Raw genomic sequence first — 12,356 nt, forward strand, 5'->3', positions numbered from 1 at the left:
AAAGTCAACCAAAAAATGTGCAAGCCTCTAGCGGCGAACAGTTGAATTATACGCACATATCTGCTCCTGTGTTCTTGGTGGGAGAAATGTTCGTATACACGATAAAAAGGAAAATGTGCATTTGTACTAGCAACTAGTGAAGACAAATCACAAGAAAAGAATGCGAATTAGATCTAAAAAAATTCCGAGAAATAAAGTCAGATTCCAAAAAATACCTAAATAGTACAACCTCCTGCAAGATTATATTCTTCTGATATAAAATCGAGATTTTGACAAAAATTTTTTACTCCCAAAATATCTTAAAAAATGATATTATTTCTAGGAATTTTAGGTTCCGAATACCTCTTATGCTATTTTATTCTTTTAATACTTACTAATATTTACAAATACTTTACAATACTCGAACTTACTCATCATTTTTTATATTATAACTTATCCCTTAAATTTATGAATATTGGAAATGATTTGAGAATTGTGGATGTTTGAAAGATTCTAAATGATTAAACGCTTTGTTCATTTGCAAAATAAGATTGTTTTATGCAATTCAATTCGCAAGTTTAGAATAATTGTGCAATCTTATAATTTCATAATTTTCTGCATAATAATTTGTATAATTGTGAAATTACAGTAATTTGTTTCCATTGTTCGACTAATGGAGTTAAAACTATTTTATATGAAAATTGCGATCAAAATGCCGCTCGTTTTCGAATCACCTGTTTTTCGTACAGCCCGATACAAACACACATTTCCCCTTTTACTGTATATACACACCTTTCTCCCACCAAAAACACCAGAAAAAAGATGTGCGTATAGTTCGACTGTTTGACCATTAGAGGCGGTAATTCGTGGAGCGTATATTTGGCTGAATGTCACCAATGCTTATCGGCGATTTTCTTATTCCCTATTCATCTCTAGTGTGCCAAGTGATTTCATCATTATCGTGATTCATTTGTGTCCGATTCCATTATTATCATATTTGATATATTTCTACAATCAGCGGAGGGAATAAATGTGCCCTTCAAGAAGTACTAGCCGGGCCGCGCGAAGGCTACATAAGGTTATGAATATTTAGCATTTCGAAAAGACAAGATCAGTGTGATACTGAAAACATCAAAAGTGATTTGGCACTATTCGCCGCAAAAATGACAGTTATGGATTTTTTTGGTTGTGCCTTTTTGGCTTTCGGTCCACCGTTGGCTATGTTTACATTTACTGTCGCAGCTGAACCTATTAGAATCATCATACTAATAGCCAGTGCCTTCTTTTGGTTAATTTCTTTATTGTTGTCATCGGTGCTTTGGTATGCTGTGGTGCCACTACAAAATCACCTTGCATTTGGACTTGTATTTTCTGTACTATTCCAAGAAGCATTCAGGTGAAATATCAAATTTACTTTCTCTTTAAAACACAATATTTTTTATATTCTACTTTCACTTGAATTACTTGAAAGTTGATTTTTTTGTTATTTTTGTACAGGTATCTCTTATACTGGGTACTAAGGAAAGCCGAAAGAGGGCTAGATAAAGTAACAACAACACATGTAGCAGATAGCAGACACGTGTTTGCATATGTATGTGGTTTAGGTTTTGGTTTTATGAGTGGTGTTTTTGCACTAGTCAATGTCCTGGCAGATGCTGTTGGACCTGGAACAATGGGACTTCGACAAGGCACAGAGTACTTTTTTATAATATCAGCAGCCACAACTCTTTGCTTTATCTTATTACATACATTTTGGGGCGTTGTATTTTTCTCTGCTCTTGACAGAAAAAATTGGGGTCAAGTTATTTGGGTTGTTGGCTCACATTTGTTTGTGTCATGTATGACCCTCTTAAATGTATATCAAGCTTACGTAGCTACCACTTTATCCGCTTATGTTGTTTTGATTATAACAACTGCACTTGCGTTCAAAGTTGCTGGTGGCAGACCCCAAAGTATAGTTCAGTGTTTTTCAAGACAGTAAAAGAGAAAACTTTTATAAGAAAGTTAAAATACAAGTAGTTGTGTTTGACCCGAATGAACATCACAGAATGATGAAATTTTTTTTCCTTAGCCATTTGATTGCAAGGAGATTATTCATTGCTCTGATATACACTGTGTGTAAAAGGATATGATGTTAAATTAACAAACCATATCTTTGGTATTATTAAACAAGCCTATAACGATTAGGAATATATTCGTACAGATCCAATACATGTTAGACCTTACTTTACACTTGACCAAAATGGACATCTGTTAAGTGTACCAGTATTATTTATCTTTCAAATGTAATATTTTTTCGCAAAAAACTTAAATAGTAATACGTTCTAGCACAGAATTCCTTGGTCAAACTGCTAGTCCGTCCCTTAACCCATCGAAACAATTGTATAACCATGACGCGACGATGTTTCGATCTAAAATCGAATTATATTGAAATGTACGATATTTTGTTTGTATTGCAAAAAAAAGCAAAGTCTAAGATAAGTATGGATGTATATATGTAAGAATGTATGCATATATAATGTATGTACATGTTCTATCAAACGGAAAGAGTAAATTTATGCATCAATCCCTGCCTTATATCAAAAAATAAAACTATTCAAAACAGGTTATACAAATGATGATAATACGTAAGGAATTGTTCAGTAGTTTTTGTATGTATATAAGATCCATTAATAATTGTAATTTAGGTGTTTAATATACATCTGTATATTTGGCATTGTGTTTCACTTACCATTTCATGGTTTATTACTCGATTCATATTACATTTCATATGTCATTCAAATAAAAACCATTTTTGTACAACTAAAGGTACATTTAATTATAATCCTTGTTCTCAATAACAAATACCACAGGATGAAATATCTCAGTTCGTTTAGGAGAAGAAAGGGAAAACAACGAATTCGATTTTAAAAAGCATGAATGTTTTAATCGATTTTTTTATTGAAAAAAGAGAAATTTGGAAAATAGAGCGAATCACAGTCGCAAGATATCACTCGAATAAATTCATCTATAATTCAATTATACAATAAAAAAGTGTAGAGAGTATATCAAACGAAAAATAAAATCTGTATGCGTGATCACGTTTTTTCACCCTGTGGAACAATTAAATTCCTAATCAGTCATTGATAGCATCTAGGAGCTTGTTAAGGAAGCCATAAGTAATTCCATTTTATTTAAAAAATTTTTCCCTTCCATTTTATCCCACCGAACTTCTTTAAAAGAACCACCTAAATTTTCCCACTTTCTTTCTCTCACTAATTGTCCAGGAAAGAAATCTTTCCGAGGAGAATGAGCTATCGCAACTTGTACTCCCGTTTGCGGTTCACACCTAACAGCTATCATCCTAAAATCCCAATAATTATTTTAGATGTAACACATACATATATACATAGCCTTCTACTAAAACAAAATTAATAAATACCTATCGCCTATTGGTGAAGCTAAAATACAACTGCTAGCGTTTCCTAGAGGTTCAACTGCCCCTAAGCCAAGGTGTGAACTGTTGGCTAAAAACTGCCATCCCATACATTTTGCCAATGCTTGTACTGCTGTTATTTGATGCTGATAGATCTGTAATAATATATTAAGTAATTACATACATATTCGATAAAGATTAAGAGAAAAGAAAAAATGTGATTGTACCTGACAAAATATTAGGTCCCGTAATTCTTGAGGTTCATAACTCATATGCATTACTCTACCATCTCGGCAAACGCATTTCAAGGACTTCTCTCCTATATGAACAACAAGCGACGTTCGACATACTGTGTCGTATCCATGTGTTAAAATATTAATTTTTACACAAGATTGGGTAGGAGAATTTAACGCATTCCAATGAGAAACAATCAAAGGATCTTTTACTTCCTTTGCTATTGTATCTAAGACATACTCGGTACGTAATCGCATGAAATAATGTTGAGCTTGTTGAATAATTTGTTCTAAAAGAGTTTGACTCTTTGTCATTTCTAAAAGCTCATATCTGTCCGCGGCTGTTGGACCAGCTAAACATCTCCTTTTACTGGGCCCGAGAGGTCCGGAAGAAGGATGTGGAAATGGATGATGTGTATTTTTGTGATGAACTTCACGTAATAGCTGATGCAAAGAGTGTTCTAACACGTGGTCGTGATCGGTTTTATGAGGAGGAGGAGCGGCTGGTTTTTTGTCATTTCCCGTACTATGACAAAGTCCTATGATTAACTGAATCCCAGGCAACACCTAAAATTTTTTAATTTTGTATAGTATATCGTAAATAAATATGTATCATACATATCAATTAAGAACAAAAAAATATTTACTGTTGCCATTATTTGATTGCCGACAACCATGTGAGGTATAGGCGCACGTAAATGTACCGCTTCTCTCGCTAATTGACTGAACAATTCTTTGCAAAAAAGAACATTTTGTGCAGCTTCTAGTTTTTGCTGCCAGTGCATGTCTGCATTGGAGCTATGTGCACTGTTATTAAGTAAACTAATATTTGCACTACATAAATCTTCTTGGTCTATAAACAAAATTAATAATTCGATATTGATGTTATATGTTGTACATAAACACACTAATAAATGTATATTATACATACATACACTTACCTTTTTGACATAATACCTCTATGTAAGCAACACCCTGTAATTCACTAGGAATAGTAACTCTCAGAGCAGAAGCTTTAGAATTTGGAGGATGGGTTTGACCTGGTACGTTATTGCCAGGACTTGGAGATGCAGGAGGACTTGTACTATTCTTCTCTTCCTCTTCTGCCTTAGTAACTTCAAACATTCCAGTCTGGGGGAATTTAGATCCAGCTAAAAAATTCATATTACTAAATGAGATACAATTAATTCTTAAATTAGACATTTAAATATATAAAAGATAACTATGAACCTGTTCTATAACTAAGATCACCAATGATCGAATTAGAAACTTTTTTCAAACGCCAATTTTGTCTCAATCTCAGTAATTCAATATGGAAATCTGGGGTTGATCTATTTCTGGCTAGTTCATTCTGACAGTTTTTTAACCTGTCAGCGCCCATCATAATGACAGACGCAGCTCCAGCCAATGCTTTTTTTCTAGCATATAATTGTAGCATAGGCTTTACTTCTGGTATATCTTGAGGCACAGGATCAAGAACCATATAATGCTTCTCTTTTGCTATTGCAAGAACATCAGCTAACACACATACTTCTGTCAATGCATTTCTGCAAATAAAATTATCATAGTCTATTATATCGATAGAGTCATGTTCAAAAAATATTCAATAATGTATTGCCTTAGTTTATTTCTAACGCTATCCCATGGCCATAAAGATGATTGAAAGGAAGCCGAATCTTTTGTATCTTCTTCACCCTTTTCCCCACCCTCAGTTTCCTTTTTAACATCTTCACCATTGGTTTTGCTAAAGTCGATTTTTTGCGCGATTTTTGCCAAGTTTTCAGACAATGTAAGGGGTCTAAAAAAATGATAGATTATTATAATTAATTACTTTATAATACATTATGTTACAAAATATAAATAAAATGTTATTTTAATTCTGAGGTTAGGTGAACATATAATAAGTTCATTTACTACTATTTCTATGGATAACAAACTTTTTGTTTAATTTTAGTAAGTGTTAGAAAGACAAACTACGTACGCTTGGTAAATTTCTTGGCCATCGTATGTGATTTCTTGAATTTGATTTTCGATCGGTGCTTCTACAGAGATATTTACTGAATACGACATTATTGTTTTCTTAAAGTACAATTGCTACTATGAAGAATGAATGACTGCATATTACAGGTGAAAAGTTCTCTATCCCACAGCTAAATTCCCTAGTGAAGTCAAAATTAAATTTTTAACTAGAGCAGATTATTTAATATTTAAATACCATTATAATTATCATCAATAAATGTACATACAAATATTATTACCTAAGAAGAGCTTAATTAGAATAACAAATAAAATAATAATTTTTCTATAGATAAATAAATAGATTCAATAATATTTAAGAACGCAGCGTAATACTTCAATGATTTTTAGAAAACGTAAGTTTTGCCGGGATTTTGATCCTTCCACCTGCAAGAACAGTAAATATTCAGATGTGAAAGAGGAATTATTAGAAATTTTTAATACGATTATAATTGTTATATCATTATGTCTAAAGTGAATACATTGTACAATTATTTTATTTCGCCTAAAACTCCTAAAACTCCTAAACAATCGAATAATAAGCCCGATGAAAAACCTAGCACGCCGAAAAGATCAAGAGAACAATGGAACAAAGGTATATAACGCAAATAGCTCACATCTAAATAATTAATTTATTATAGCAATACAGTAGAATGAAAGCAATAGAACATGAAAACCATATTTTATGTAATTTTGAGCCGCATGTGTTGTTGCATTGTAACATTAAACATAAAAATAAAATAGGACATTTCATAGAAAAAATTCATAATATTTGCGAAAAATCTATTCCATGTAATAGTTTATAAAAGTTTCTCACCGTAGTTGATATAATAAATGTAATGTGTATGCTAAATTATCGAATAAATATTACATAAGTGATGTAACATATTATTTGTGATATATATAGCAAGGATTCCAAGCAAAGGAAAAGAAAATATAGATGTCAAAGATAAAAAAAATGTCTCTAAAGATGATGATGACGAAGAAGAGGAAACGGAAGAAAATGAACCAATACAGCCAAAAAAGCGAAGATTGATTATCCCTGATGAAGAGTCTGGAGAAGATTCTGGTGATGAATTTAAGCCTGGTTTGTGTTTTTTGTTGCAATTGTGTCATAATCTCTTATTTGTTTTAGAAGAAAAAATATATTTGATTTCATTTTCATATAGATCCAGAAGATGAATCAGAAGATTCTGATTCAGTATCTGAAGGAGTTAGTAAAAGTGAGCCACCAACAGCAAGTGAAGAGGAATCTCCAGAGGTAAAAGAGTAATTACAAGTAAAAAGATTTGCATACTAATCGATTAATGTAAATTAAATTTTAGAAGAAAATAAAATTGGCTAAAGCTCCTAGAAGAAAACCGGAAATAAGTACAATGAAAAATACCAAAGATGTAAGGTCATAGCTATAAATTCTTCTTTTTATTAAATACATATGTATATTATTCAAATCAATTAAAATTCACTTAGGCTAAAAAAGAATCAAAACCACAGCAACAAAATCAAACCAAAGGTTCAGACAGTGTTACAGAATCTTGGCCACATTTAAAGTATGATTTTCTTCAACCAAATAAAATACGAGATATTCGTAGAAAACCACCAAGTGATCCAGATTATGATCCTAAAACTCTTTATGTTCCTCCGGATTTCTTGAATCAACAAACTCCAGTAAGATAGAAATTTAAATTTTCTTAATACAAGTATTATTTGATGCACCTTACATTATATGAATTTATTCAGGCCATGAGACAATGGTGGGAATTAAAAAGCAAACATTTCGATTGCGTTCTTTTCTTTAAAGTAGGGAAGTTTTACGAATTGTATCATATGGATGCTGTAATTAGTGTCAATGAAATCAATCTTACATATATGAGAGTAAGTCACTTGTATTACTTTATATGTATTTTAAAAACACTAGAATAAATTGCTAGAATAAACTTGTTTAATTACAGGGAGAATTTGCGCATTCGGGATTTCCAGAAATTGGATATGGTCGTTTCTCAGCAAGTCTCATAGAAAGAGGCTACAAAGTGGCCAGGGTAGAACAAACAGAAAATCCAGACATGATGGCGCAACGTTGTAGCAAAAGTATAATTCCAAAAGCATATTGCATGTATTTTAAAATTATCAATCACAATTTAATTTTATTTATTGCTTTATTTACTGAAAAGTGACTAGGCCAACAAAGTTCGACAAAGTAGTTAAACGAGAAATTTGTCAAATAAGCAGTAAAGGTACAAGAGTATACACTCCACAGGATGTAGAAGCATCTACGGCAAATTCCAATTATTTGCTGTCACTAATTGAAAAATGTCCATCTGGTTCAAACACATCTCATTATGGAGTGTGTTTCTTAGATACTACAATAGGAGACTTCTATCTTGGTCAATTCGAAGACGATCGGTGCAATTCTAGAATACTAACTTTGCTCGCTCATTATCCGCCAGTTCATGTAAGTTGTTTTAAAATCGTAATTAAAATTAGATAATTGAGTTGATTCTATATTTAGGTGGTTTATGAACGAGGTAATTTGTCTCAAAAGACCCTAAAAATCTTAAACAACACTTTAGCAGCATGTATTAAAGAACCACTTTTGCGCGAATCTCAATTTTGGTCATCTTCGACTACGTTAAAAGTAAGCATAATAGTACTAAATGTTCAAAAATGTTAAGATCTGATTTTGTTTGTAAGTTCTTTTCTTTTCTAACTTGCAGAATCTTCATGAAGGAGAATACTTCAAAAGTTCAGACACTCAGTTTCAATGGCCTGCAGGCTTACAACCGTATCTTAACCAAAGTAAACATTTCTAATACATCTTCTCAATGAAAGTTTGATTCCTATTGACGTTCCAATTTTTATTTTTTTAGATGATACTTTAGGTTTAACTTCTGCTGATGATAAAGAGTTAGCAGTGCATGCCTTAGGTGGTTGTGTATATTTACTCAAAGAATATCTGCTTGAACAGCAATTATTAGCACAAGGACGTTTTAAAACATATACTCCGCCAGATTTTTCAAATGAGAAATCTGTGGCTTCAAACTTTGCGAATAATATGGTGACTACGAATTTCATTACTTAATTGCACATATGAAAGTAAACAATTAATTTAATGTGTATAATTATTAGGTTTTAGATGCTATTACGATTAATAATTTGAGAATATTCGGCGAAGGTTCTCTCATGAAAACACTGGATCGCTGCTGTACTGCATTCGGGAAGAGGTATATTTAAAATAAATATAAACATTTTATATAATTTTTTAAATCAAATATACTTAATTATAGGTTATTGCGAGAATGGATTTGCAGACCATCCTGTCGCAAAAACATTATAATCGAACGTCAACAAGCTATACAAGAATTAATGGATAATACAGAGGTGATGCAAAATGCTCGTAGTATATTAGCAGGACTCCCTGATCTTGAAAGATTATTAAGCAAGTGAGTTCGAGTTATTATTGGAAATTAGGAAGATCATTCATAAAAAAAATATTTAAACACAAAATTTCATAATAATTTTAGGATCCATGCACAAGGAAATGCGGCGAAAATGAATAATCATCCAGACGGCAGGGCGATTATGTTCGAGGGTCAAACGTATTCAAAGAAAAAGATTGCAGATTTTATTGTTACTCTGAGTGCGTTCGAGGATGTTCTAAAAATTGTTGCTTTGTTCGAAGGTAATTGCGTTATCTATAATTACAATTTAAAATTACCGCAGTGGGATTGAAAAATAGATCACCTTCTTTTTAGATTTCAAGAGTACTATAGTAAGTCGATGTACTAAAATAGAGCCGGATGGCGAGTTTCCTTCATTAAGAGAATCATTAGATTATTTCAAGGTAATTAATATCAATTCTACTTAGTGGTAGTCATTAAACGATATATAAATGTACAATAATATATGTATATTTTAGACTGCATTCGATCACGAAGAAGCCAAAAAGGTAGGCTGTATTGTTCCAAAGAGAGGAGTCGATAGTGAGTACGATTCTGTTTTAATAGAATTGGATGATGTAAAGGCAGATGCCCAAGAGTACCTTGAAAAGCAAAAAAAGCACTTTGGCGTGAAAGTCACGTTTCATGGATCGGATAAGAAACGTTATCAAATCGAGATTCCAGATTCTCAAATAAAGAAAATTGGTGCCGGGTATGAGCTTCAATCACAAAGGAAAGGATACAAACGCTATTACACTGCCGAGACTAAGGTTTCATCTTCCTCTAGAATGATACAATACGTTCAAAAAAGTAATAAAGGAAGACACTAAAATATCTTTGCAGGAACTTTTAAGTCGACAAATAAACGCAGAAGAACACAGAGATAAAGTACTAAAGGATTTAAACAGAAGAATATTTGCAAAATTTAGCGAGAAGTATGATATGTGGAATATGGCGGTTTATAAGTTATCTGTCTTGGATGTTCTTATCTCTTTGGCGGAATACGCCCTCAGCGGAGATATGTGTATACCAGAAGTTAACGATGGTACAGACGAAAGGGTAATTTGTAATTCGCTATTATACTATTATTATAATTCACTGTTTCATATATTTAAATATGTCGAAAATTGCTAAAAAGATTATTCTTTTGGTAGGTATTTATCGATATTCGAGACGGATGGCATCCATGTATTATCTCCGATACATTTATACCAAATAACACTTTACTAGGAACTGAAAATTCTGCTTCTTTTATGATTCTTACTGGGCCGAATATGGGTGGTAAATCAACATTGATGCGTCAGGTCGCCCTTCTTACTATAATGACGCAAATTGTACGTTTTAGTAACATATAACGTGTGGAGCTATGAACGAAACATTAATTTTTGTATTTCTCACAGGGAAGTTACGTCCCTGCAAGTTCCTGCCGTTTGACATTAGTGGATCGTATTTTCACAAGGCTCGGCGCAAATGATGATATTCTAGCTGGTCAGAGTACGTTCTTGGTAGAGTTGAGCGAAACTGCTGCGATATTACAGCACGCTACGCCATACTCGCTAGTGTTGCTTGATGAATTGGGTAAAAATTATTTACGTTTAATTAAAATTGCAATATAATTAACATATTAGTAAATTTAATATTTTTCTATCAATAGGTCGTGGTACGTCGACGTATGACGGCACGGCAATAGCCGCTTCAGTTGTGAATGCACTTACAAAATTGAATTGCCGTACTCTATTTTCGACACATTATCATTCTTTGGTAGAAGATTATAAGAACACAAAGGAAATTACATTGGCCCATATGGTAAATATAAATCGTGCATTTTTCAAAATTTTGTTTATTTGTTACTTAACTTTTTTGAGGTATTTTTAGCATTTTCATTTTACTTTTCATAGGCATGTATGGTAGAAAATGAGGAACAGGATGAAGTATCTCAGGAAACAGTAACATTTTTGTACAAACTTAGCGAGGGAGCTTGTCCGAAATCATACGGTTTTAACGCTGCTCGATTAGCTGGCGTCCCATCTGTAATTACAAACAGAGCGCATGAGATCTCAAAGAAACTCGAACAAGAGACAAATTATAAACATCTCTTCACCAGCCTATGTAAGGCGAATGGGACAGCCATAAGGGATCTAATCGCTGCAATGTGAAACGAAACCAATTGATATTGAATAATTACTGACATATTTAGTTTGTAATTTCAGTTCCGCTACGATATTACATACTTTTTACATTCTATATATTTATTATGTTTTGTTATAGATTGCCATTACTATTTGATATTACTGTGTATTTTATAATAAAATTATTTGAAACGCTACCTCATGGTGTTAGTTCCACGTTGGGACTGGGGGGATAAAAAATAATAACAAATAAAAGAGATAACAATTGTTGCTTACAAAATTTTATTAATTAATGCCAGAGTACAAAAAGGCTACTTATGAGACGAGAATACGATGCAATACAAACAATTGTTTACTCACACCAAAACGATGAAGAAACGTTATTTCTTCTGTCTCTCTTTTTTTTTATTTTTTATTTCGAGCGTAAGAAAAATCGTGTGCACGAGAGTCTTACCGTGAAATAATAAATACAATTCCTTATGCGTTATCGTGAAACAAGGAAGAAGCAGATAGTGAACGACTATAAAAAAAAATGAATGATTATTGGTTATTTCGACAGAGTTACGTTGTGTCTCTGCTTTAAGAGGACCGTAAGTGATACAGTGATAAATAGGATCCACGTAAATCCTAACCGTTTAGCATGTTGGTAAATCGAACGATTAAGGATTATCTGAATGTATAATGGATTACTACAATATGATTAGTAAAATTGCAATCTTCTCTATTTTAAATATGGGTAGGTATTTATGCATCCGTGTGCAAAAGCGGTCTTTTCTCTCTTCCTCTCCTTTATTTGAATGAACGTAGAAACTTAAGAACAAACGAGAAATAAAAAGGAACTGTGCTCTCTATAAAATGTTACGTAGAATGGCGTATTTAATTCATGCAGAAGAAAAAACTATATACGGTTATTAAAAAGGCACAGAAATTAAGAAAGCACTTGACCTTATTTCTTTTTTTATGGATTACACATATAATGTAGTTTTATAATCATTATTAATATTAATATTAATATTATTATTAATATTATTATTACCTTTTCTTTTCTTCTTTCGAATAATATATGTCTACTTCTAATATACAATTCCGAAGTTTCGTCGAACGTTTTCTATTTTTTTTTTTTTTTTTTTTTTTTTTTTAAATTCAA

At 32.3% G+C, this 12,356-nt stretch overlaps 3 protein-coding genes across 3 annotated transcripts; 2 read left to right on the forward strand and 1 right to left on the reverse strand.

Annotated features, from left to right (window-relative positions):
- Nucleotides 1-825: 825 nt before the first annotated feature.
- Nucleotides 826-2,444, forward strand: LOC100746110 (gamma-secretase subunit Aph-1). The gene is made up of 2 exons (XM_003492220.4): nt 826-1,375; nt 1,477-2,444. Exons 1-2 carry the CDS (start codon nt 1,143-1,145, stop codon nt 1,958-1,960), a joined length of 717 nt encoding a protein of 238 aa, XP_003492268.1. The 5' UTR covers nt 826-1,142; the 3' UTR covers nt 1,961-2,444.
- Nucleotides 2,445-2,895: 451 nt separating this feature from the next.
- Nucleotides 2,896-5,759, reverse strand: LOC100745990 (mediator of RNA polymerase II transcription subunit 17). The gene is made up of 8 exons (XM_003492219.4): nt 5,609-5,759; nt 5,246-5,425; nt 4,858-5,174; nt 4,569-4,778; nt 4,275-4,480; nt 3,622-4,194; nt 3,401-3,549; nt 2,896-3,322 (listed from the first exon to the last, which is right to left on the reverse strand). The coding sequence occupies exons 1-8, from the start codon at nt 5,695-5,697 to the stop codon at nt 3,112-3,114; spliced, it is 1,935 nt and encodes a 644-aa protein (XP_003492267.1). The 5' UTR covers nt 5,698-5,759; the 3' UTR covers nt 2,896-3,111.
- A 349-nt stretch (nt 5,760-6,108) lies between these two features.
- LOC100745752 (probable DNA mismatch repair protein Msh6) lies at nt 6,109-11,489 on the forward strand. Its single transcript, XM_003492217.4, has 21 exons — nt 6,109-6,238; nt 6,551-6,730; nt 6,813-6,904; nt 6,969-7,037; nt 7,114-7,311; nt 7,384-7,518; nt 7,596-7,731; nt 7,815-8,095; nt 8,153-8,278; nt 8,358-8,439; nt 8,511-8,698; nt 8,770-8,864; nt 8,928-9,083; nt 9,165-9,322; nt 9,396-9,484; nt 9,560-9,850; nt 9,924-10,139; nt 10,235-10,414; nt 10,481-10,658; nt 10,735-10,886; nt 10,979-11,489. The coding sequence occupies exons 1-21, from the start codon at nt 6,109-6,111 to the stop codon at nt 11,234-11,236; spliced, it is 3,390 nt and encodes a 1,129-aa protein (XP_003492265.1). The 3' UTR covers nt 11,237-11,489.
- The last annotated feature ends 867 nt before the right edge of the window (nt 11,490-12,356 follow it).

This window comes from Bombus impatiens, unplaced genomic scaffold (genome assembly GCF_000188095.3).
Source record: "Bombus impatiens unplaced genomic scaffold, BIMP_2.2 scf_0665, whole genome shotgun sequence".
NCBI lineage: Eukaryota > Metazoa > Arthropoda > Insecta > Hymenoptera > Apidae > Bombus > Bombus impatiens.

Bases quoted from the DNA above. Each gene is read 5' to 3' on its own strand.
- LOC100745990 (XM_003492219.4), bottom strand. From the start codon at position 5,697: ATGTCGTATTCAGTAAATATCTCTGTAGAAGCACCGATCGAAAATCAA. The intron at 4,481-4,568 runs GTAAGTGTATGT...TTTTGTTTATAG, and splicing joins AGAGGTATTATGTCAAAAAG to ACCAAGAAGATTTATGTAGT. The intron at 3,323-3,400 runs GTATTTATTAAT...TTGGGATTTTAG, and splicing joins GCTTCACCAATAGGCGATAG to GATGATAGCTGTTAGGTGTG.
- LOC100745752 (XM_003492217.4), top strand. From the start codon at position 6,109: ATGTCTAAAGTGAATACATTGTACAATTATTTTATTTCGCCTAAAACT. The intron at 9,084-9,164 runs GTGAGTTCGAGT...TAATAATTTTAG, and splicing joins CTTGAAAGATTATTAAGCAA to GATCCATGCACAAGGAAATG. The intron at 9,485-9,559 runs GTAATTAATATC...TGTATATTTTAG, and splicing joins AATCATTAGATTATTTCAAG to ACTGCATTCGATCACGAAGA.
- LOC100746110 (XM_003492220.4), top strand. From the start codon at position 1,143: ATGACAGTTATGGATTTTTTTGGTTGTGCCTTTTTGGCTTTCGGTCCA. The intron at 1,376-1,476 runs GTGAAATATCAA...ATTTTTGTACAG, and splicing joins CTATTCCAAGAAGCATTCAG to GTATCTCTTATACTGGGTAC.